This window comes from Papio anubis, chromosome 9 (genome assembly GCF_008728515.1).
Source record: "Papio anubis isolate 15944 chromosome 9, Panubis1.0, whole genome shotgun sequence".
Lineage (NCBI taxonomy): Eukaryota > Metazoa > Chordata > Mammalia > Primates > Cercopithecidae > Papio > Papio anubis.
In genome coordinates this window covers 42,497,616-42,521,025 of record NC_044984.1, presented here as the reverse complement: position 1 = coordinate 42,521,025, position 23,410 = coordinate 42,497,616, and the positions used below count along the sequence as shown (strand labels likewise).

Here is a 23,410-nt window from a genome sequence, read left to right as displayed (position 1 = left end):
TCTGATGCACCATGCCTGATTAAGCATACATTGAGCCTAGAAGAGAGAAGGGGTGAGGCACAGGCCTGGACAAGCTCGCCCAGCCTAAGCAGAGAGGAGGAAGGCGCCAGGCTGGCAGCACCTGCCTTTGTGGTTCTGAGTTGGCCCGGTTTTTCCAGCAGGAAGAGGAGCACCTCATTACCTTAGACCTGGCCCAAGCTCCCAGCAGCCTGGCAGGGTGTGAGGGTAGAGGTGTTAATCCCTTTCCCATCTGGCCTGGCCTCTCAGGTGTGGACACCAAATCCCACAGGGGTTGCTGCAGCTATGCCCGTGGGCATCCTTGCCCTGGCTGAGGTGTGCTAGAGAGAGGAGAGCTGGAGGAGGAGAGCTGAGCTGGTGGTTACCCCATGCCAGGAGGGCCAAGGCAAGAGGGCCTCCAGCCCCAGAGAGACTGACCCTGTCCCCTGCCCTCCAGGGCACAATTGAACTAGGGGAATGGCTTAATCAGACAGCCCGAGAACTGCCACTACCACTCCCTCCCTGCCCACTCCTCCCAAAGTCCACCTGTCCCCACAAGATTCCCACCTCACAAGCAACCACCAGAGGCTGATACAAATGGCCGCTGTATTTTTGCTAAAGTGACAGTGACACAGATAAGGCAAAGAGCTGAGGGGCAGGACACATCAGGTGGGAAGGGGGAGACCGTGCAAAATGGCAGTCTAACATAAAATCATCCTTGTAACAACAGCCCCTTCCCTCCCAAGTTAGGTGAGCCCTTGGGCCAGTGTATGGGCAGGAAAGCAGATTTGTGTCCTTCAGAAGGGAAATGTAAAAAGGTGAAAGCTCTAGTTGAAGGGCAGTGAGGGGCTGGAGTGGGAGAGAAGGTCTCTCCTGGCCGGTGGTCTGGGTGCAGTAAGGGCACTCTGAGAAGGCAGAGTGGAAACGCAGGGCTAGAAGGGCATGGGAACACGTTTGGGGGCTCCTTCCAGCCTCTGCCATGTTGCCCCCTTCCCCAAAGCCCTTCCAGGGGCGAGAGCACATTCCCCATGACCCTGAGTCTGGCCTCATTTGGAAGTCCTCTGGGATATATGGATGCCTGTGTGTGTGGGTGAGATGGGTGAGGGGCCATGGCTATCTGGCTGTAGCACACTCATGGGAGACCAGCTCTGGGAACAACAGGATGGGGTGCTGGGATGGGGGCTTAAGAGGTCTCTGCTAGATATTCCTGAACTGACCTCCCCAGGTGCCCATCCCGGCCTTGGGAAGAGAGTGCCTAGGGCAGCAGGGAATGAAAGCCCTTGCCTGCAGCATAGGTCCAGGCCTCATGGCCCTACCCCTTAACCTCTTGACTTTGTTGCCCTGGCCTTACATACAAAGATTCCTCACTGCGTGCTAAGAAAACAGATCCAGGCCGGGCACAGTGGCTCACGCCTGTAATACCAGCACTTTGGAAGGCTGAGACGGGTGAAATCACCTGAGGTCAGGAGTTCAAGACCAGCCTGGCTAACATGGCAAAACCCCGTCTCTACTAAAAACACAAAAATTTGCCAGGCATAGTGGCAGATGCCTGTAATCCCAGCTACTTGGGAGGCCGAGGCAGGAGAATTGCTTGAACCCGGGAGGTGGAGGTTGCAGTGAGCTGAGATTGTGCCACTACACTCCAGCCTGGGTGATAAGAGTAAGACTCCATCTCAAAAAAAAAAAAAAAAAGAAGAAGAAGAAAAGAAAACAGATCCATTTGAAGAGGTCTAAAGCTGCCCTCTGGACAGGCTGATGAGGAGCAACATGGCAGGATCCCCTGTCTACCACACCCAGGTCTCCCCTAAAGGGGAGGGGCGGGACAGCTTCCTGGGAGACCACACTTGTCCTGCTGTGTATTTTCTGCCACAGTTCTGGGGTTCCCAGGGGGTGGGAGTAGCCTCTCCCAACGTCTCAGAGGCTGAGTCCAGGTCCTAAGGACCCCCCCGGGGTACAGAGACCTCACCCCCGGGTCAGAAATCGCTGAGGATGCTGATGTCGGCAAAATCAGCCCGGTAGCGGTGGGCATAGAGGCTGAGCAGGAAGGCCCACTTGAAGGAAATGAAGCTCCAGACACTGGAGAGGTAGTAGCTGGTGGGGTCTGTGAGGCCTGCAGGGAGAGAAAAACCCACAGTGACTTGAGCACGCCCTGCCCTCAGCCTCTGCACTGGCCACAAGGCCAGGGCCACCCTCCCCACTCAACATCCCTGCAACCTCCCGGCAGCTGAACCAACCCTTCAGAAAGAGATTGTGATGGAGGTTTTAGAGCCATGGTCCCCAACCTTTTTGGCACCAGGGACTGGTTTTGTGGAAGACAATTATTCCACAAAAAAACTGGGGGAAACGGTTTTGGGATGAAACTGTTCCACCTCAGATCGTCAGGCATTAGATCATCAGGGGCACGCAACCTAGATCCCTCGCATGTGCCTCACAACAGGGTTTGTGCTCCTAATGCCCACCCCTGACCTGACAGGAGGCGGAGCTCAGGCGGTAAGGCTTCCTTGCCCTTCACCTGCTATGCGGCCTGGTTCCTAACAGGCCACGGGCCACTACTGTTCCACGGCCTAGGGGCTGGGGACCGTTTTAGAACATTCCAGGGTTTTCAGGCAGAAGGCCGTGGGGATTAGGGAAGGGCAGGGCTGGCCAATCACAGGTCTGTATCATCCACTCTGCTTCCGTGACAAACCTGCTTTAGTTAGCATCAGACTCCAGGAAGACGGGCCTCTGGTTACTTCCAGCCACAGCCACCAGAGGGCGCGCCCATCCCAGAGCTGGGCAGAGACTAATGGGTCCCAATATCATGGGTGCTTGTATGGGCTATGCACTGCTCAAGACTTCACATCAGTTTCACTGACTCCACCCAACTTGGGAGGTGGGGACTTGTTTTCTCCACTTGAACATAACAAAACCCGTGCCCAGGGAGGTTAAGTGATCCACCCAGTCTCTCTGGAGGTAACCTGTGGAACCAGGATGGGAACGCTGCTAAAATCCCCCCTGCTGTCCCTCCCATGCCCTCTTTCCCTGGGACCCGCCCTCACTCTGATGCCGGGTGATGGCCAGCACGAGGAAGGTGCAGAAGGCAGCGATGGAGACAGCCGAGAAGAGGACACCCACGAAGAAGAAGCCGCGCAGCCCCTTGAGCCAGGTCCTCCAGTAATCTTGCATGTACATAATGTGAGTCACCAGGACCCACAATGCCAGCACCCCTGCAGGAGAGACACATCAGGGCCCATCCCCAGGGTGCTCCAGGGCCTTGTAGATCCACTAGGCCATGCCTATTTGCGTAAGAATACCAAGAATATGGTCTTGTCACTCACTCCCTCATAGAATGGAGTTTTCCTTTTCAGGGGCTGTGATATCAGAAGCAGGTAAGAGACTGAGCTGCCTGCTAGTAAGCCCAACATTAGAGAAACCTGCAGAAATACAAAACCCTACTATTCTCTCTCATTTTTTTTTTGTTTGTTTTGGAAAACATGACTCTCTCACAAAAATGTTATGTTAATTCATGTTATTTTTAGTATTACTTTAAAATGCTAAAAAATGTTCCGTTTTAACTTCTAATATAGTATATATCAATAGATAAAACTCACATACATAAAATTTGCATGGAGTTTCACTACTTTTCAAGAGTATAAAAGGATCCTGAAAACCAGAAAATCTGCGCCTCAGCAGCCCAGCCTGCTTTCTGGGAACTTGTCACTGTCTACCCTGAGGGCCACAGAGCAGGGAAGCCATGCTCCTGCCCCATGCTCCTTCTCCACCCAGCCCTCAGAGGCCACAGTCTCAAAGTCACAGGGCCTGCAGGGCTCTTCCCAAACTGCCTGAGTTGGTTTTGCAGGATGAGGAGGTCCAGCCATGAAGACTCCAGGGTCACGCAGCCCCTGAGTGGCCTTATTGTTCTTAGCCAGACCTCATGCCACTCCCTCCATTTTGCGGCAAAGGGCAGGCCATCACCACCTGTACCCCCCACCCCGTCCCAGCTTTTCCTGGGCCTGGTCTCTGCGCCTGGGTGGACACTTCCCCCAGGATGCCAGCTGCCACCCAGCCAATACAATACAATACAAAACAAGCCTCTGTGCCAGGCAGTGACTGCTGGTGCAGCCCAAAGAGTGGAACAAACATCAACTCCATTGGCAAGGGTCCGGGCAGGGCGGTGGATCCCGGCAAGGGACAAATGAGGAAAGAGGCAGAGCCAGCTGCAGGCTCTCAGCTGGTTGGACTGCAAGGTGTGGGCCACTCAGGCCACTGCATCCTAGGAGTCAGGAGGCCTTTCCAAAAGGCAGCTGCATACATGCCACTCAGAGTAGTTACCAAATGTGCACAGGAAGGATAAGCATCTGGTTGGGGAAAGTGGTTATCTCTGGCAATGCAGACAAGGAAGGGAAGTTGATGGGGCGGTTCGGGTGGGGAAGTGCTTTGAGGGAATCTATGCTATTTTATCTATGCTATTTTCTTAGGCTGGGTGATGAATAAAAGGGTGTTTGTTAAATTGTCTATCCTTTTTTATGTGCCTAAAATATTTCACAGTTTTTTTAAGGGGGAAAAAGGCAGGGGGAAGCTAGTCACCATGGAGCTATGCTCTGGTTACCAGCTCAGAGGCTGTCCCAGTTCGGCTGTCCCCAGGCAGTCCAGTGAAGAACAAAAATCCATGAGACTCCAAGCCAAGAAATCAGGAGCCTGGCACTGCTGTGTCCCAAAGCCTTGGTGTTTCCACATCTAAAAATGGGTGGGCCCAGGGGTCCTGGCAGTTTGGGTAACTGGGCCCAGGGTTCTACCCTAGTGAGGGCGAAGGCCTACCAAGCCTACAGCTTCCCTTAGTCCCTGCCACTGTTTGACCCCTCGAACACTCTCCCAGCCCTGCCCCTGCCCACCTCCACTCTTCCTCAGGGGGTGGGGGCCTAGAATGTGGGTCCCCCTCCCACTGAGATCAGGGTGGGCCAGGACAAGCATCTGTTCCTCCCTACCTATTCTGGATGTTGGAGCGGGCCAGAGGTGGACAGGACAATCATCTCACAGCTTCCTCTTACCTCCTACAAGATTTGGATTTTATACCAGCCACCTTTCCCAGAAGTCCCTCCCACTCCTCACATGTGTCCCATGTTTTCATTGGAGGGAGCTGTTTGGTTTCTTAAAGGGCTCTAGGCACAAGGCTTGTTGTCACTGAGCACACTCAAGGAACAGTCTGATGGGCACCTGTCTGGAACAGGTCCCCTCGCCTTCTGTCTCCTCATATCACAAGGGGTTGGGGAAGTTGAGCTCTAAGATCCTTTCCCACTCAAAGATTCTAGAAGCCAGCTTGGGAGAAAAATAAGGTCAGAACAATTCCTCTGTGACTCAGCAGTTTCTGGGTTAGGAAATGCTGAAATAGGGGCCCGTGAAGATGCCATCTCTTAGTCCACTGATCACGATCCAGTGGTTCCCCAAAACTCCCACCCCCATGTACACGCATGTACCAAAGAGGGCTGACAGCAGGAGGGAGAGGAAGACAGCCATTTGCGGTGTTTCAGGGCCTGTTCTTTGTTAATAAGCAGGCATGGTTTAACCACCTCTCACCTTCCCTCAACCCTGCTCCAGGCCCTACACAGAGGCCTCCCCTCCAGATAAACACACACCAAGTTTGGAGGCAGGCCTGCTGCCCACGCCCTGGCTCCTACCACCCTCCTGGGAAGGGAGCTCTCCACCAGCCCTACCCAAGCGGGTCACTGAAGGAGGTGGAGCCCCTCACTGGTCCCCTCCCACGCATCAGGCAGGAGGCAATGTACCTCCCTAATACCCTTCCTTAGCACACTTGGGGACTCTAGGAAGCCTGGTTTGTAAAACTCGGGGTGGAACGGACAGGTTACCAACCCCAACTAGCTGCAAGCCCACACCAGACCACACCATTGCTCCATCCTACCTGTTTCAAGGAGCAGAGCCCCTGCTTGGCCTCTGGGCGCACAGGCAATAAGCTAAGGGCAAGGAAGGCATAGGGTAGGGCGGTGAAAGTATCCCCAGTGGCTGGGCTGGAGGTGACGAGACAGGAGACACCTGGGGGATCCCACAGGGTAAACGCAGACAAGAAGGACACTGGGCCTAGGTCAGGCCCCTCTACTCCTTCCTAGGAGGAAGACAGTCCTGGAGCTCCAGGGCTCTTGCTCACAGCTCACGTGGGAAAAACCTAGAGCTGTTTAGACTCCAGGAGCACCTTTTCTTTTTCCTCTTTCCTTGGTCTACTAAACCCAGAGCAAGAGTCTGTGTTTTCCCCTAGGGCTCCCACAGCAAAGCCAGACCAGGTAGATCCAACCCACACCTGCCCGCCTCCCCAGGAAAAACAGCCTTGCTTCTGCCACTGCCTTTCTCCAAAGCCACTTCTTTGAAGGTGCCCATCAGGATGGGAGAGGGTGTCCCCACCCGTGAACACTCTGCCCACCAGATCCAGGAGCTCCGTGACTCTGCTCCAGAAACCGGCACACCCAATCAGTCCTTGCCTGATCCAACACGGGAGAAGGAGCACACTGGGGCTGCCCTTGGGTGACTCAGCAGATTCTGAGCTATAAAATGCTGAGTCAGAAGTAGGGTGCTCACAAGTTAGTAAATCTGCTGACACTTTACCCCCAAAAGAGGAAGAAGGCTGACTGGCCACAGACCCTCTGAGAACCCACTCATGGTGGGGAAGGTCGGAGGCCCAGGCTTGGCAATCCCTCTCGCTGCCACCATCCACCACCACCACTACCAAGCAGTTTTGGCTCTTCCACCGCCACTGTCAAAGATCAGACCATCAGGGAGATGCCAGGACCCTACTCCAGCTGGCTGCTGCCCTGGCACCTCTCTCTGAAGGCAGCTCCACAGCTGGCCTGCCACATAGGCCAAGGGAAGCCTGTGGGGAGGGAGAGAGGGCAGTGTTGGGTCGGAAGAAAATCCCAGGCAACTCCCTAGAGTATAAGAAAGAAGGCCTTTTCCACAGCCCTCTAGGAGGCAGCTGGAGACTCAGGGAGTGGGCAGCACTGCAAGATTTCAGATCTGGAGGGAAGTCAGATGTCTTTCGGGGACATCTCCTCCCACTCCCACTCCTAATAGATGAGGAAACTGTGGCCCAGGATGGGGTCAAACGGCCAGGTAGGGCTCACCTCCACTTGCACCAGGCCAGACTCAACACAACCCGCTGAGATGCCAGGCTGGCCCTCCCTCCTCATCCTTCTCTCGCCTTAGGTCTTAGCAATGCAATCACAGGGCTCTGACGCCGCCTTCCAGAGGGGAAAGCAATAGGCCCAATAGGAAACAAAAAAGTGGCAGGGAGAAGTGAACCTTGAAAAACATGGAGGGTGGCGGGGTGCAGAGGGGAAAGGAACTAGGGCTCTGTAGATAATGCGCAGAGATGGGCCAGATGTCCTCAGGAGCCCACAGGTGGTGAGGCAGCTGGACAGGCAGAGAACACCCTAGCCACGGTACTCACCCCCCCTTCTTGGTGACCCAGTGCTTTGTTGGCATTGTGCAGGGTGGGGCCATGTATGCCCCTCTTCTAAGGCATTAACCCCACCTCATGCTGCGACTCTACCCAGGGATGGCACTCAGCAGGCCCCGTGGCAGTGAGTAAATTAGTTATTTTTAGTTATTCCATTTAGGGTTCTTTTGGCAGAGGATTTTAGTAACGGAATATGATCAGCATATGTAAAAGTATTATCCTTATCCGTATTTTCTTCCCAAAGTCCTTTCCCACACATATTATCTCATATAGCTGTGTAATCCCGAGTAAGCAATTTATTTAACTTCAGGCCTCAGTTTCCTTATCTGTAAAATGGACATCATAATAACGCCTACTTCTTGAGACTAATGTAAGGATTACGTGAAATAACGGAAGCAGGTTGCCTACATAGTGCCTGACACGTAGAAAGCATTTTTTTAAATGTTAGAAAGTAGAGATAACATTTTTCATCTTCATATCAATTCTATGGCACAGAGAGGTTAAACTGCGATCCCAAATGTGCACAGCAAGGAGCACTGGTCAGCCCAGAGCCTCCATCAGCGCACCGATGCTTCCCCTTCCCTCCCAGAAGCACAAAAAGGGCGGCTGGGCTGCAGGATTTGGCAGACCTTGGCTGAGGAGCCACAGCAGACGGGTGGCAAAAAGGCACCAACATGGGTCGAAAAGAATGTCCAGTTTCTATGAGATCCCTAACACGGTCCTCCCGGTGGGTCTCAGCAGAGGGCTCTGTGGAGGATGGGGTACACACTGGAAGGAGGCAGATGGGCTTCCCCAGCCACCCCTAGCCCTCTTCCTTTCCCACTTCTCTCTCTGCCCTCACCCAACACCCAGGGAAGGGGCGCCCGGGGGGCAGGGGATCCCTCAGAACAAGCGTGTGTGTGTGTGTGTGTGTGTGTGTGTGTGTGTGTGTGTGTGTGTGGAGATAGGAGAGGACCAGCGCCGCGGGCGCGCGGAGGGGACACTGTCGTGGGGCAACTGGGCGGAGGGCGACAGGCAGTGTGCCGGGACAGATAACCCAGGCGGCGCGGCAGGTCTGTGCAGCCGGCAGTGGCGGGCCGTCGGCACCCCCAGGTGGCGCCCGGCCGGGCATCGGGTCCCGGAGGCACCCAGGAATGCCCAGGAGCCCGGACCCGCGTGGGGCCTGCCGCCGTCAACCGCCGTTTTCCAGTAAACACTCCACCCGTTCCGCGGGGAAGCGCCGCCCGGGAGGAGCGTCCTGGAGCAGCTGACAGCGCCCGCCCCGCAGCCGCGCACCCGCCCCGCGCCGCCCAGCGTCCCGGGGTACCTGCGAGCCCTCCCATGGCCGCGGTCCCCGGCTGTCGGTAGACCACCGTCCAGACGAGGAAGATGGAGAAGCCGGCCACGGAGCTGATGCCGGAGTAGGCGGCGCGGAGGCCGAGCTGCAGCCGGGACGGGGCCATGGGGCTGCGGCGCCAGGCGGGCCGAGGGCTAGCGCTGCCGAGAGTCACAGGTGCAGGGCCCGAAGCCGCCAGCCGGAGCCGCGGGAGCCGCCAGAGCAGCCGGAGCCCCGCGCTCCGCCCCCGGCCCGCCCCCAGAGCCGCCGGCACAGCGCCCTCCCCGGCCGGAGGCCGCCCGCGCCCGGAACCGCAGACGCCACCGCCGCTTTGCTAAGCCCCGGTGTCGTTTGGGGGATTCCTGCTAAAAAGGCGGATTCCTGGGCCCATCCCCAGACCCGCCGTGTCAGGATAGTTGGACCTTGGAAGGGACCGGAAATATGCCTTTATACAAGCCAGCCGCGGGGATTAAAAATATTTACCTCTGAATAAGAGGCGTATTTTCGTTTAAAATTAAAATTAAAATTTCTTGTTAAAAATTAATATGTAAAATGTACGAAATATTAGAGTACGCTGTGAATAGAATTCCTTCTGCCCGTCCCTCTATCAACCAGGTTCCCCCCTACCATATCGCAGAAGATTCCTCCACACACTAAAGTCTGAGAACCCCTGTGACCAACACCTTCTGACTGCAAACACTCTATCCTCACGTACAGCTCCCCACAAATCCCTACTTTTTAATAAAACAAAAACAAACAAACAAACAAAAACAGAGTCTCACTCTGTTGCCCAAGCTGGAGCACAGTGTCCTTCAACACCTGGATTCAAGCAACGCTCTCACCTCAGCCTTCCAAGCAGCCAGGACTACAGGTGTGTGTCACCACGCCTGGTAATATTTTTTGTTATTTATTTTTTCTAGAGATGGTGTCTCGTTATGTTGCCCAGGCTGGTCCCCAACTCCTGGCCTCAAGCTATCTTCCCACCTCGGCCTCCCAAAGCGCTGGAATTACAGGCTTGAGCCACTGCATCCGACCTCACCTTTCCTTTTATCAGCACAAGCCTCATTCTCCTAAACGCCTCACCCTGACCCTCCGGATCAGACTATTGTAAGGAAGAGACAGATTTGTAGCAGGAGTGCACTGAGCTCCCACGTGAGCCCAGCTTCGGCCAGGAGCTGGAGAGAAAATCCCAGCACAATAACAAGGGCTTTGACAGAGCACTTAGGATCCACATGGGGAGGCCCATCATATACCTGCACAAAACATAACCAAGACCCCTTGCATTATTATTATTATTATTATTTTTGCTGCTGTAACAAATTATCACAAATTTACTGACTTAAAATAACACAAACTTATTTTACGGTTCTGTAGGTCAGGAGTCCAAATAATGGTCTCACTGGGCTAAAATCAAAGGGACATCAGGGCTACCTTGCTTCTGGAGGCTCTAGGGGAAAATCAGTTTCGTTGCCTTTTCCAGGTTCTTTTTTTTTTTTTGATACAGAGTCTTGCTCTGTCACCCAGGCTAGAGTGCAGTGGTGCGATCTCAGCTCACTGTAATCTCCGCCTCCTGGGTTCAGGTGATTCTCCTGCTTTAGCCTCCTGAGAAGTTGGGATTGCACGCTTCCACCATCACACCCAGCTAACTTTTGTATTTTTAGTAAAGATGGGGTTTCACCATGTTGGCCAGACTGCTCTCGAACTCCTGACCTCAGATGATCCGCCCACCTCAGCCTCCCAAAGTGCTGGGATTATAGGCGTGAGCCCACTGTGCCTGGCTGCCTTTTCCAGCTTCTAGAGTGAGGCTACCCACATGCCTTAACTCCCACTTCCTCCTTCTTTTCCCTTCTAACGACCCCTGTGATTAAGGGGATAGTCCAGGATAATCTCCCCATCACAAGATCCTTAACTTCATTACATCAGCAAAATAAATCCCTTTGCTGTGGAAGGTGACATGTCCACAGGTTCTGGGATGAGGACGTGAACATCTTTGAGGGCAATTATCCCACCCACCACATCCCCTCTGGACCATAAACTTCATGAGCAGGGACAGTGCCAGTTTTGTTCACATCAACACCTAAAAGTGTGTCTGGCATATAATGACCCCTTAATAAATGTTTGTTGAATAGGTGAGTGTGAGTGAATGAAGGTAAGAATAAAATAAGAACAAAAGCAATTATACACAAGGAATCTAGACAGGGTGTGCTTAATTGCCAAACAAGGGATGTAAACCAGTGTTAAGCACATTTGCCTCACTCTAGAATAATCTGGGAGCTTATTTAAAAATAAAAAAATAAACCCGCCCTACCCCTGCCTATTAAATTTTGAATCTTGGAGTGTGTATTTTAATGAGAAGTGATGTCAAGGCTGTGAGCTCAGCACCAGCCCTCCTTTAGGAGCCGCTGGTGGAGAGTAAGTGCTCGTCCTGTGGAGGAGGGAGCAAGCCCCGTGGTCCGGAGTGCATTGCCATGGATGGCTTCAGAGCTGGCCAGGATGGATGGTACTCCAGGCAGTAGGAACCACATGTGTGACGGCCCGGAGGGAAGAAATAATGTTGCCGCTTTGGGAAACTGTAAGTCATTTGTGGCTGTTATGTCAAGTTTGAAGGTGGAGTAGCGGGTTTGGAGATTAGAAAGGTTCTGAACATAAAGGACCTTGCATGCTCTGTTAAGAAGGCTGTCCCTCTCCCCTTGGGGCTGGGGGAGAAAACTTACAATTCTGTGTTTTAGAACTATGGCCAGAGTCATAGAGTGAAGGCGAACTGCCTGTGAAACACTAGAAGCAGAGAGATGAGTTGGACAAGTTTCACCCCACAGTGCTTTAATTACCATGTCTTTAAAATGGAGACTGCAGTAATACCTACTTCAAAGTGTTATGAAGAGGAGTGCTTGGAAGAGTGCCTAGCACATGGTAGATACTCAATAAATGTCAGGAAGTGGAATTAGTAGCAGCAGAAGGCTGCCATGGCAAGAGATGATGAGGGGCTTCAGAGTCGGTTCAGGCAGAAGCAGTGAGAATGGAAGAGAAGAAACTGCTTCAAGAGCTATTTCAGCTATCTGAACCTAAAGGTCAGGGGAGAATTCATTAGCTGAGCAGACAGAAGGAGGAGAGCAAAAATATTATGAGTGGACATATTGGGAGCATGAAAGAGCAGTGAGCAAGCTTGCTGTGCTGGAAAGTGAGACTGTGCAAGAAAAGAAAGAGAAATAATTATGCATAAGTAGTACTAGACCAGGTTGTACAAGGCTAAGGCCAGGCTTAAATGTTTTTTAAATTGTGGACGCAATAAAGAGCTATTGCAGAGCATTAGGCTCAGGTGGGGTCAGAGGCCCAGCTTCACCATTTGCTGTGACCCTGGGCAAGTGCCCCTAACTCACAGATGTCCAACCCAATCGACTTTCTGCCTGGAAGAAAATATTCCGTATCTGCACCCTCCACAATGGTGGCCACTAATCACATGTGGCTATGGAATACTTGATATGTGACTAGTGTGATTGAAGAACTGAGTTTTTAATTGTATTTAATTTAAATTAATTTAAATTTAACTTATTTAATTTAAATCAATTAAATTAAATTTAATTAATTTAAGTAGCTGCACATGACTTGTGGCTACTGTGTTAGCACAGCAAGAACCTCTCAGGACTCCTGTTGCTCCATCTGTACACAGGGAATGATGATGATACATCATGGGCTTGTTACAAAGATCGAGATATATTGAGATACTACATTCAAAGTGCTCCACACAGTAATTCAACAAATTATTGCTGCTGCTGTTGAAATTGTTATTGTTATTATTGAACAGGGATTGCATGACATAGGCCAAGTCTTAGGAAGATTAATTAGACTATAATATCCAGTTAGATTTGATGTGGGAAAATTGTAGAGGATAAAGCATTCACAAGGTTATTTCAGTGATAAGGTGTGAGAGAATTAAGATCTTATCCAGTGGAAGACCTTGAGAAAGGGAAAGAACGGAATGATTGTTGAGCCGCAAAGCACATGGCTGTGCACCACTCATACACATCCTCTCAAATCAGCTTCCTTCCAAGGTATTCTCAGAGAGCACACTCCCAGCCCAGCCCAGGACAGACACCACTGTGACCCCTACAAGATGCACAGCCATTCTCCCTGCCTGCGCCAGAAACTACTAGCGCTCCACAACATACACCAACATTTGTGTATCTCTTTCTGGGCACAGGACCTCCCAAATTTGAACTACACTTCCCAGCTTCCTTGCAGTCAAACAGATGCCATGGGATCAAGTTCTGAACAATGGAATGAAGGCAGAAGCAATGTATGCCATTTCTAGGCTGGACTCATTTGAAAATCTCCCATACAACCTGCATTCCCTCTTCCCATTCTGTGATGATTTTAGAGGCCATATGTAGCAATACCACAGAATGGAAAGAACCTAGCCTTGAATGAATGGATGGAGGAGAGCTACCCCTGTCCCCTAGAACCTCACTGGACTACAGAACGTGAGTGAGAAGTGTCAGTGGCTTTGTTATAGCTCAGTTGTTTGTTACAGCTAACCTTATTATCCTAATACATCATCCCTCATTCTACTGAAGGTCATCTAAACAGGTCCTATGTAGATTACCCATCTAAACCATCAATCCCTCTGAAGTCTCTTTTGAACTGGGTCCCACCAATACTAAGACAGATTTCTAACTCCCCATCTGTAGACATCCTGCCTGCTGACATTCCTTTCTCACTCCTCCCAAAAACACACATTCCAGACATATCTTCTCCCACAATGCTAGGTCAAGGATACACCTACTGAGCTATCTTCCAGATGATTGAGTTTATTGGACATGCCAGGGCTTCCTCCTCTCTTCTTAATCCCAATGCAGAGAGACCTCTGATGTCCCTGGGGCATGTCCTTGTTTACTGTGGCTCAGACCCAAACCTGGGTGTTATCTCTGAGTCTTCTCTTTCCTTTGCTCCTACATCAAATTCATTACAAAATACAGTTGGATTTGCCCTGTCCTCCTTCTCCATTCCCTCTGCCACCCTAATCCAGCCACCATCATCACCACCTGCCTACCTGCAGCAGCCTCCTAACTGGTCCTCCTCTGTTCATTCTTCCCCCTCTGATCCTCTCTCCACTCAGCAGCTGGACCAATCTTTAAAAAATAATAACCATGGCCAGGTGCAGTGGCTCACGGCTGTAATCCCAGCACTTTGGGAGGCTGAGGTGGGTGGATCAGCTTGAGGTCAGGAGTTTGAGGTCAGCCTGGTCAACATGGCAAAACCCATCTCTACTAAAAATACAAAAATTAACCAGGCGTGGTGGCACGTGCCTGTAATACCAGCTACTTGGGAGGCTGAAGCAGGAGAATCACTTGAACCTGGAAGGTGGAGATTGCAGTGAGCCAAGATCGCACCACTGAACTCCAGCCTGGGCCACAGAGTGAGACTCTATCTCAATCAATCAATCAATCAATCAAACAACCAGAACATGGTACTCCCCTGCTTCAATCACTCTGATAGCTTCCACAGCTCTTAGAGTAAACTGATCGGGGTCTTGCTGGCTCCAACCAGCCTTACTCACCCTTGCTCATTTTACTTCAGACACATTGGCCCTCTTTCTGTTTCTCAAACGTGCCACACTTGTTCCTGTCCCAGCTTTTTTGTGCTTTGTGCCCGGAAAGCTCTTCTCTGAGTGTTTATAAGATTGATCTCTCATTCAAGTCTCAGCTCAAATGTTACCTCCTCAGAGGATTCCTCGCTCTGTTTTATTTCCTCCACAGCACTTACCACGACAAAAAATTGTATTTATACTTTCCACCCCTACTCCTGCTGTCCCTATTGGAACATAATCTCCAGGAAGGCAGGGTAACTGACTCGTCCTGACTCACCGGGGACTTTTCCAGTTTTACCACAAAAAGTTCCATGTCCCAAAAGACCCCTCAACATAGGGTCAACTATGATAGTTATTCACTTTACACCTGCCTTGATCACTTCTGTATTCCCAGTCGCTAGTATAACGCCAGGCGCCTAGGTAGGAACTCAATAAATATTCATTCAATACATATGAAAAGAAGGGCTCAATGTCCTAAAGAATTCTTTGATCCTGGCTCTAGGGGGCAGCCTTCCCCAACCTTGTGCCTGAACAGACAGCTTTGCAGGTTGGGCTGGTAGCTTGTGTACATAGGTAGTTGAGTTCCACAGGATTCTCCCTAGACCTTATGTGGTCTCCTTGCCGCCCCACAACCCACCCCCCTAGCCCTTGTGGAGTTCACAGCTGAGGACCCTGGCTGTGGCAACCCTAGGCTGTGCCTGACACAGAGGTAAATTCCTTTCCTCTCCCCATTTTACCCCACCCAGGCCCCTGCAGCTTCACCTTCCTCCTGAGGTCAGGCTTGTAGACCACAGAGCAGAAAGGGCTGTCCTAGACAGCAGCAGCGGTGGCTGGCTGCAAGGAGGAGCTGGCCCTATCACCATGCATTCTAGGAGGTTGCAGGGAGGACTCAAATCTAAGGGTCACCTTGGACCCAGAATGCTGCTCCCCAGGGCTAGGGCTGCCTTCTGCCCCTTTAGAAGGGGTTCTCCTCATTTCTCAGGGCTAGAGTGAAACTGCTCAGAGTCTGGTTTCTTGCTGAGACCCCATTTCTTCTGCCTGCCCACTGACAGCCTAGAGGTCTATGCGGAGGGCAGGATGGCAAGTGAGAAGATGTTGAGTGGAAACAGCAGGTCTTTGAACTCAGGAGCTAAGAAAGCATCAGAGGCAGGTGGCCTGGGGGGTCATGGGGAGGGGAGGGGGATCACAGGTGCAGCTGCCTGGGGAGAGCAGCGTGAAGGAGCTGGGGCCCAGGCTTGCCTCCCCGTGCTGTGTTCTCTAGCAATCTCCATCTCTTGACCTGAACCCCCAATCACAAGTACCTGATCTGATTCTCTTTCCCCTTTTACGGAGGGAGCTGTTGCTGGATGGGGAGGGTGGGGTGGATAAAGCCTGCAGTTCACTTCCACAGGGACTTGGGCCTGGGGGCAAATGGGGCTGACTGACTTCCTTGACTCCTTGGAAGCTGCCAGGGGTTGGAGAAGGGCAGGTTGCAGCACTGTGAGGAGTGAGAGAATAATAAGGCTTGAGGGCAGGAGGGGAGAGAATTAGCTCTTCCCTGAGGGAAAAGCCTGGCAGAGGGGTTCATCAACATTTGCCCCTTAGATTTGAGTTTGAGAATTGGCTTTACTGAATGAGAAAGTCACCATGGAGCTTTCATCAGGGCATGTGGGTCCCCCTCTAGTCCAGCTGCATGGGCACTGGGTGAAGTAAAAGACTAGAGATAAGGCTCTCACCTGTGCTTAGTCCAGAGCAGGGACCCCAAAAATGGCACCCTAGAGAGACTTGAGTGGCCACATCTCATGATACTTCTTGGAAGAGGAAGCGTTGGACAAAAGATGGAGTAGGACAGTGGGAAGAATGACAATTGGTCAAGACCTGGGTGGACAGGCCCCAGGAAGGAAAGACAAATCTTGGGAAGCTAAGAGGGAGGTGAGAAAGAGCCATGGCAGGAGGGGGAGAAACTTGTTTACTATTAATGCAAGAAACCTCTCCTGAGGGCCTTCTATGTACAAGGCACTGACCACACAAGGCACGCATTTTTGAGCACAGCAGAGCGGCTCTCACCCTCTGGCAGCTAACATTCTCCTGGAGGAGGCAGCATGCAATACTTATGCAACACTTTGATTTCAGTGTGGTGAGTGCCAGGCATGTGGCAGAGAAATGATGCCCTCCAGGGGGAAGCCTGACACAGACCAGGCCCTGAGGTGGGTGCAGAGCCAGACTCAGGGGCAGTGACAGGTCAGAGGCTGCCACTTTGCCTGGTCCCCAGGGCCTAGCAGGTACCCTCAGCTGAGGTCCCAGGAGGCTGGGCTTGGGAAGAACTGAAGCAGTTGGGGATATTAAGTCAGGATTCGGTCCGGCCCTGCAGTGTGGTTAGGTGGAGCTCACGGACCAGGCTCCCCACTTCCACCAGAGGCAAAGCAGGCAAAGAAGCTAGAGCAGGAGGGGCTGAGGCTGAGGGGTGGGAAGGCAGAGCAGTGGGGCTGCCTCTCTATCCCCCGCAAGGCCTGAGGGGGCCTGTGCCCTCTCTCAGGCAGAACTGCAGACTTTCCCTTACTTCTGTTTCCTTCTCTGGACCCCACTTTTCTGTTCCTCTCTCTGGATCCCACTTTTCTGTTTCTCTCTCCAGACCCTCATCTTTGTATCCTCCCCTAATTTCTTTCTTTCTTTTTTTTCTTTTTTTTTTTTTTTTCCCCGAGACAGAGTCTCGCTCTGTTGCCCAGACTGGAGTGCAGTGGTGCGATCTTGACTCACTGCAACCTCCGCCTCCCGGGTTCAAGTGATTCTCCTGCCTTAGCCTCCCAAGTAGTTTGGACTACAGGCACACACCACCGTGCCCAGCTAATTGTTGTGTTTTTAGTAGAAACGGGGTTTCACCATGTTGGCCAGGATGGTCTCGACCTCGTGATCTGCCTGCCTCAGCCTCCCAAAGTGCTGGGATTACCAGCATGAGCCACCGCACCTGGTCTAATTTCTTACCAAGTTCTCTCTGAAGGCAGGAAACAGGCAGTGGATCTGATGCCAGGAAAACTTTGGCCTATTTGGTTTCCTCTCTGACCCCAGCACTTCCAGAGTGGCATTTGGGGGTGGGATGGCTCTGCTCTGATGCTGGGAAGGGGACCTTGGCCCTAGCCTGCTTTCCTTGTTACCCACATCCTCCCCCCACCCCCAGCCAGTGCTCTGGATCCAGCCTGACTGACCAGGCCTGAGAGACAGAACTGGGCATCTCCTGAGCAGGGGCCAGGGCCCTGCTAGGACCCCTCTTTCAGGCTCCTACAGTTGCCCCTACCAAGACTCTGAAACAAAGGGACAAAGTGGGCACAGGGTTTGAGTCCTGAACAGAGTCTGTGAGCCCAGGATGAGTTGGAAGATGGGATCACTTAAGACAAAGGTTTTGGGAAGGCTGGGAAAGTTGCAAAGAGGGGAGTGGTAGGAGGCAGTGGGTGGTGTGGGTGTTCAGCCTCAGAACAGAATACAGGGGTGAGGAGAAAAGTGACTCTTAGGGAAAGTGGCCACAACTGGAATGGGGCAGCCATTGCAGAACACTGGTCACTCAAGGTCAGATGCAGTGTCTCGTAGGACCCAAACAAGACACACACACACACACACACACACACACACACACACACACACACTCTCTCTCTCTCTCTCTCTCTCTCTCTTTCTCTTTCTCTCTCTCCTCGAGAAGCATAAGTTGGGGGGAGAAAGCAGTTACTCGTTTCTGTACATTCCTACAACAGTAAACTTGCCGGGAGTCAGGCTGCTTCCCTCCCTTCCAGGGGCATCTCCAGCCCTGCCCGTCTTCACCTGCTCTTCTGGTTTCTGCCGCCCTGTCCCTACCCTCCAGCCCAGCATCACCACCACAGGTCTGTTCGACGACTATTTCCTCATCTCCGCCATGCACGGCTAGCTTGAGCACCAGCTAGAGGAATGTACCTCCGGGAGAGTGTGGGGTTCCTGCTTTTGCCTCTGCAATTTCCCTGCAGCTCCCAGCCCTGACTGTGAGCCCCAGCTTGCCCACATTGGCCTCCTAGAGGAGGCAGGAGCCCATCCCTCCTGTCCCTCCTATCACTGTCATAAGTGGCTCATGAGTGACTGGTGACCTGTTAGCCCTAGGAAGGTTTGGCTTGGCGCCCATCAAGGCTCCAGCTCCCTGCCCCTGCCGCTGACCCCAGGAATGGGTAGGGGAGGAGATGGAGGAACTGAACTGGAACAGCCCTTGGGGGATGGAGTCTGGGCAAGAGTTAGAGGGCCTTAAACCATGCAGAGCCAGGAGGTAGAGTCCAGAGGAGGATACCTAGATCTCTGCTCAATCTCTTCCCACTGTTGACCAACCATAGGCAAGGTCGACTCCTAGGGGTGTTGTGGGAGGCTCAGCCACAGGCCAAAGTCCTGGCACAGCCCTTATATCCCCTATGGCTTTATCTCCCAGTTGGCCTCCAAGCTGGTCATTTCCCACAGTCCCATGGGAGGCCTATTAGTGAAATTTTCCTCCAGCCTCCCTCTCTCCATCCCACCAATCACTCTCAAATGTCACAGCTGAGCCTTGTGAACAAAGTTGATAGCACAGGATAGAGGAGAAATGAGTAGGAGACAAGAAGGCAGCAAGGAGGGAGGGAGATGGCATGAAAGGCCTTGAAATTGAACTGGGAAACTAGCTCCTCTCCCTTCCATCCTGCTGAGGCTACAGGCCCATAGCAGGCACCAGCTGACTGCTCACTGTTCCTGTTCATTTCATTTCCACCCATAATCATTAAGCATCAACTTCACGCCAGACACTGTGCTGGGGAGGGAGAGCCAATCAGATTAGTGTGTTAGGGAGATAAAAGATAATTCCAATAGGATCTGGGGCCCTGAAGATTTGGGACAGTGTCTGCTGCTCAGTTTGAGCTCTCCAGTTTACAGCAAAGTTCCCGGCACTTAGAGTAAATGTTGTTGAATGAATTCAAGGTTCCTTGAAGATTCTTGTGGCATTGCATAGTAAGGACTGAGCAAGGCAAGTTTGAGAGTAGCGATCGGGGCAGGAGGTAGCAGTGTACAATGGTGTTTAGGAATATGGACTCTGCAGTTAGACTGCCGGAGTCTGGCTGTATTACGTATTAACTGTGTGACCTTGGGAAAGTTACTTCGTCTCCCTGTGACTCAGTTTCCTCACTCACAAATAGGAATTGTTCTGAGGATAAAAAGATGTATATAAAGTGACAAACAGTATTCTGCACATAGTAAATACCGGAAGAGACCATTATTGGGCTAGAACAGTTGCAGTGGGGATGGGGCATAACAGAGAGATGCAAGAGATGCTTCATTGGTTGAATCAACCTGACTTGGTGTGGGAGGAGGAATGTAGGGTATCAGGCTCCTTGCTTAGGCAGTGGTGGAGTTTGGGAACAGGGAGCTGAGAGAGACAGAGCAGGAGGAGAGGCCTCCTGGGGCAGGAAGGGAATATGAGGTTCCTGTGAAGATCCAGGAAACTATGGGCTCACCTTGTGTAGAGCTCAGCAAAGAGGCCAAAGTGGGGAAAATCAAGCCCAGAGTCAAAGGCTGGTCTGAGAAGCCCCCTTCAACCTCCCACCCTCCTTAGCTATCCATGGGAGCCTCTGCCACCTGCTTGAAGGGAATGGGGGAGGGTTCAAGGACGTCCATGCTCTGGCAGGAGCTCATTGTCCGAGTAGAGTGTATTAAGGGGTCCTGCTGATCAGTTTCCATCATCTGTACTAAGGTGTGGGCAAATGGCTGTGGATATGAGTTTTTCCCCCTTTATAGGAGCTGTCAGTATATTTCAGAGGCAGGACTGCAGAGTGGTAAAGCACACAGGGTAGAAACCACCTGGGCAGAGTCACTCACGGCTCTACCACTTCCTAGTGTGGGACCTTGGGCAAGTCATTTAACCTCTTTGTGTCTCAGGTCCCTCATCTGTAAAATGGGCTAACAATAATAACAACCTCATCTCATAGGGTGGTTGTGACAATTCAATCAGTGGATATATATAAAGTATCAAGAACAAGGCCTGGTGCATGTTGACTATTGTTATTATTATTTATCTGTCTTAACACACCTGCCAGGCATTTAATGACAGTCAGTGGAGGGTGGAGGCGGTACCAGGACATGGCATGATTGTCCCCAAGATGATTCACCATCTTGCTTGGATGCGTTTCTCAGACACATTCCCAGTCCTCTGCCCCTTCTAGGCCTTCACCATGATCAAATATCTGCTGAGCAGTAATTCTACTGGCCGGTCCCCATCCAGGGATTCTGAGAAGGCAAAAACCTGCCCCGTCATCTGCTTTGATGGCAGGCTGGGGGCCTTGCCTGTTAGAGATAGGACAAGCTAGAAATGGGACACATAAAAGATCCACTCCCTATGATCTCCCCAGGCTAGGAGCCAATAGGTAATCGCCCCAGGCCCTCTTCTCAGTCTATCTAGAGAGGGGGAATGAAAAAGAGATGGAAAAAAGAAAGGCAAGAATAGTGTTGAAGGGGAACATAGATGGGAAGTGGGTTTGGGACACTTTCATTTTCACTGATTTGAAAGACTTTCTTCCGATCCTTGGCTCCCTGAGGTTCCCCCACATCTCAACACAAACATATTCGATTTTCCCTTTTTTTTTTCTTTTTTTTTTTGTGATGGAGTCTCGCTCTGTCGCCCAGGCTGGAGTTCAGTGGCGTGATCTCGGCTCACTGCAACCTTCGCCTCCCGGGTTCAAGCAATTCTCCCGCCTCAGCCTCCTGAGTAGCTGGGATTACAGGCGTGCACCACCACGCCTGGCTAATTTTTGTATTTTTAGTAGAGACAGGGTTTCACCATGTTGGTCAGGCTGGTCTTGAACTCCTGACCTCGTCGTGATCCAACCCCCCTCAGCCTCCCAAGGTGTTGGGATCACAGGCGTGAGCCACTGTGCCCGGCCTCAATTTCCCTTTTTTGAGTAGACTCTCCTAGGCAGTCTAGTCTACATTAGAAGAGAAAATAGAATACATACAGAGTATACACAGTACACCATGGGGAGTACGTGGAGACAGACAACCTGGATTCATGCCCGAGCTCCACCATTTACTAGCTGTGTGACTTTGGCAATTTACTTAATATCCCTGAGCCTCAGTTTCCCCATCTGTAATGTGAGGATAACAGCAGTACCTACTTCACAGGATTGTGGCAGGGATTAAACACACGGAAAGCACTGCCCGCACATGATTAGCTTTTGTGGCTCTACTGAAATGTCTACAGGTATACAAGTGTCCTGCCTCACTCCCCAGCATCCTTTCCACCTGCTCAGAGTAAGGGCAGCAAGAATAGGAAATAGGGAACCCCTTTGTGACCCTACTGCCAGTCTCAGGAAGCCTTCCTGCAAGAACTTCTAGGCCAGGGCACTGGCCCCAACAACCCAAAACTCATGACTCCATCCCCCTAACTCTTCCCCATGCATACCTGTGACTCCCAACTTGTCATCCTTTCCTACCAGTTTCCAAGTTGCTCTTCCTTCTTCCAAATTACCAGAACTTGGTTGAATGAATTTGGGTCTGAGGTCAGATTCATTCTCAGGCTTCCCTCCTTCCCCAGAGAGGCATTTAAAACTCTACCAGCGTTTCTTAACGTGTGGACACAGCGGATGACCTGGGGTGTTTGTTCAAAATACAGATTTTCCATTTCATGCCAATAGGATTGAATATGAATTGCTGGGGACGGAGCCTGCATTTTAGTAAGCTTCTGGGAAACATTTTTTATACACATATACATTAAAAATGAAATTTTAATCACAATTAAAATTCCTATCCCCACTTTCAAGAAAATAATCATTGGTGGAGGATGGGGGTTTGGCATTCCAAAATTGGGGGTCTAGGCTTTTTAGAGCTACTTCTTCCCAGTCCTCCCCCAACTTCAAGAAGATAATCATGGTGGAGGATGATGGGAGAACATCCCAAAGTTGGGGGTATAGGCTTTTTAGAGATACTTCTTCCCAGTCTGGGCTGGCTCAACAGCAAAGGGAAAAGGGAAGAGAAGAGGCAAAAAAAAGTCCTAAAAAGCTGGTGGCGGGGCGTTCGCCTCCTTCCAAACCCTCATGATCGTCCTGAGCAATTACCGCACGAGTCGCTGTCTCCGGCCACTGTCTCTCCACCCTCTCAGGAGTGGGGCGAAGAGGCCTGCGCTGGGTCACTTGCACCGTGGTGGAAACTGAGGCCCAGGGAGGCGTGGGGCCTAGGTAGTAAGCCTGCTTAGCAGGGCGCTGGAATTCCTGGTCTCTGCCTCAACCTACCCGGCCACCAGGGAGCGCGCGGTAGGGGGCGTGGTCCTCGAACGCCTTCTGCTCCCCTGGAAGCTCTGCCACAACCCCAATCTCCTTTCATGGCCGCGACTCCGGTCCTAACCGTCCTGGCGAGCGGTCCTTCCTCTCCAGCCTCAGTTTCCTCATCTGCTCCCGGTGTGTGTGTGCTGGGGCAGGGGGCAGTGGGGCGTGGGTCTGGGAACCGAACTGCGGGAGGCAAGGCGGCGGGATTCCCCGCGGGAAAGCCGCCTAGTCCCTCCCCCGGGGGGCTGGAGACCCTGAACTGAAACAGAAGGCAGACGCCCCCGGCCGGGAAGCGGCCCCAGCCCGGATTTCCCTCCCGGGTGGGGCCGCAATGACTCACCCCCTCCCCCCTTTCCCCGGTTTCCTTGTTTGCATTTCTCCTCCCGGCCACGTGGCGGCCAGTGCAGCCACTCACCGCCCGATCCCCGACACCCCGGCCGTTGCGGCCTCCTGCACACACCTCGGGGCGGCTCCTGCCCCCTGGGGATGCTCGGCTCAGGCGGATGTCCACTCTACGTACCCCCGGGTGCGGACTCCAAAGCCTGCCGGTGCCCGCCCCCTTCCCCTACGTTCTCCTCTACCTTAAGGCAGGGCGCCTCCTCCCCGCCCCCTCCGCCAGTCAAGGGGAGGGGAAGGGGGCGGGCAGCGCAGGGGGTGTGACAGCTCCCGCCCGGACCGGAGCCAGCGCAGCCTTGCTTCAGCGCCCGGTGCCAGCTGGCTTCTTCGTCTGGGACGAAGGCGGAGGCTCGGGGCTCCTTGTCGCCGGTGGCTGGGTGGCGTCCCCCCACCAAGCCCCCACCCCTCTACTC

General features: G+C 52.3%; 1 protein-coding gene across 3 annotated transcripts; it reads right to left on the bottom strand.

Annotated features, from left to right (window-relative positions):
* Window positions 1–584: 584 nt before the first annotated feature.
* On the bottom strand, window positions 585–23,167 carry SLC48A1 (solute carrier family 48 member 1). Of its 3 annotated transcripts, XM_021922254.2 has the most exons (4): window positions 23,062–23,167; window positions 22,569–22,744; window positions 3,036–3,203; window positions 585–2,107 (listed from the first exon to the last, which is right to left on the bottom strand). In XM_021922254.2, exons 2-4 carry the CDS (start codon window positions 22,657–22,659, stop codon window positions 1,971–1,973), a joined length of 396 nt encoding a protein of 131 aa, XP_021777946.1. In that variant the 5' UTR covers window positions 22,660–22,744; window positions 23,062–23,167; the 3' UTR covers window positions 585–1,970. The 3 variants fall into 3 exon arrangements, with proteins under 3 accessions (XP_021777946.1, XP_009178853.1, XP_003906314.1); XM_009180589.3 differs by lacking the exon at window positions 23,062–23,167 and having other exon boundaries at window positions 22,569–22,904; XM_003906265.4 differs by lacking the exons at window positions 22,569–22,744; window positions 23,062–23,167 and adding an exon at window positions 8,745–9,016.
* Between the last annotated feature and the right edge of the window lie 243 nt (window positions 23,168–23,410).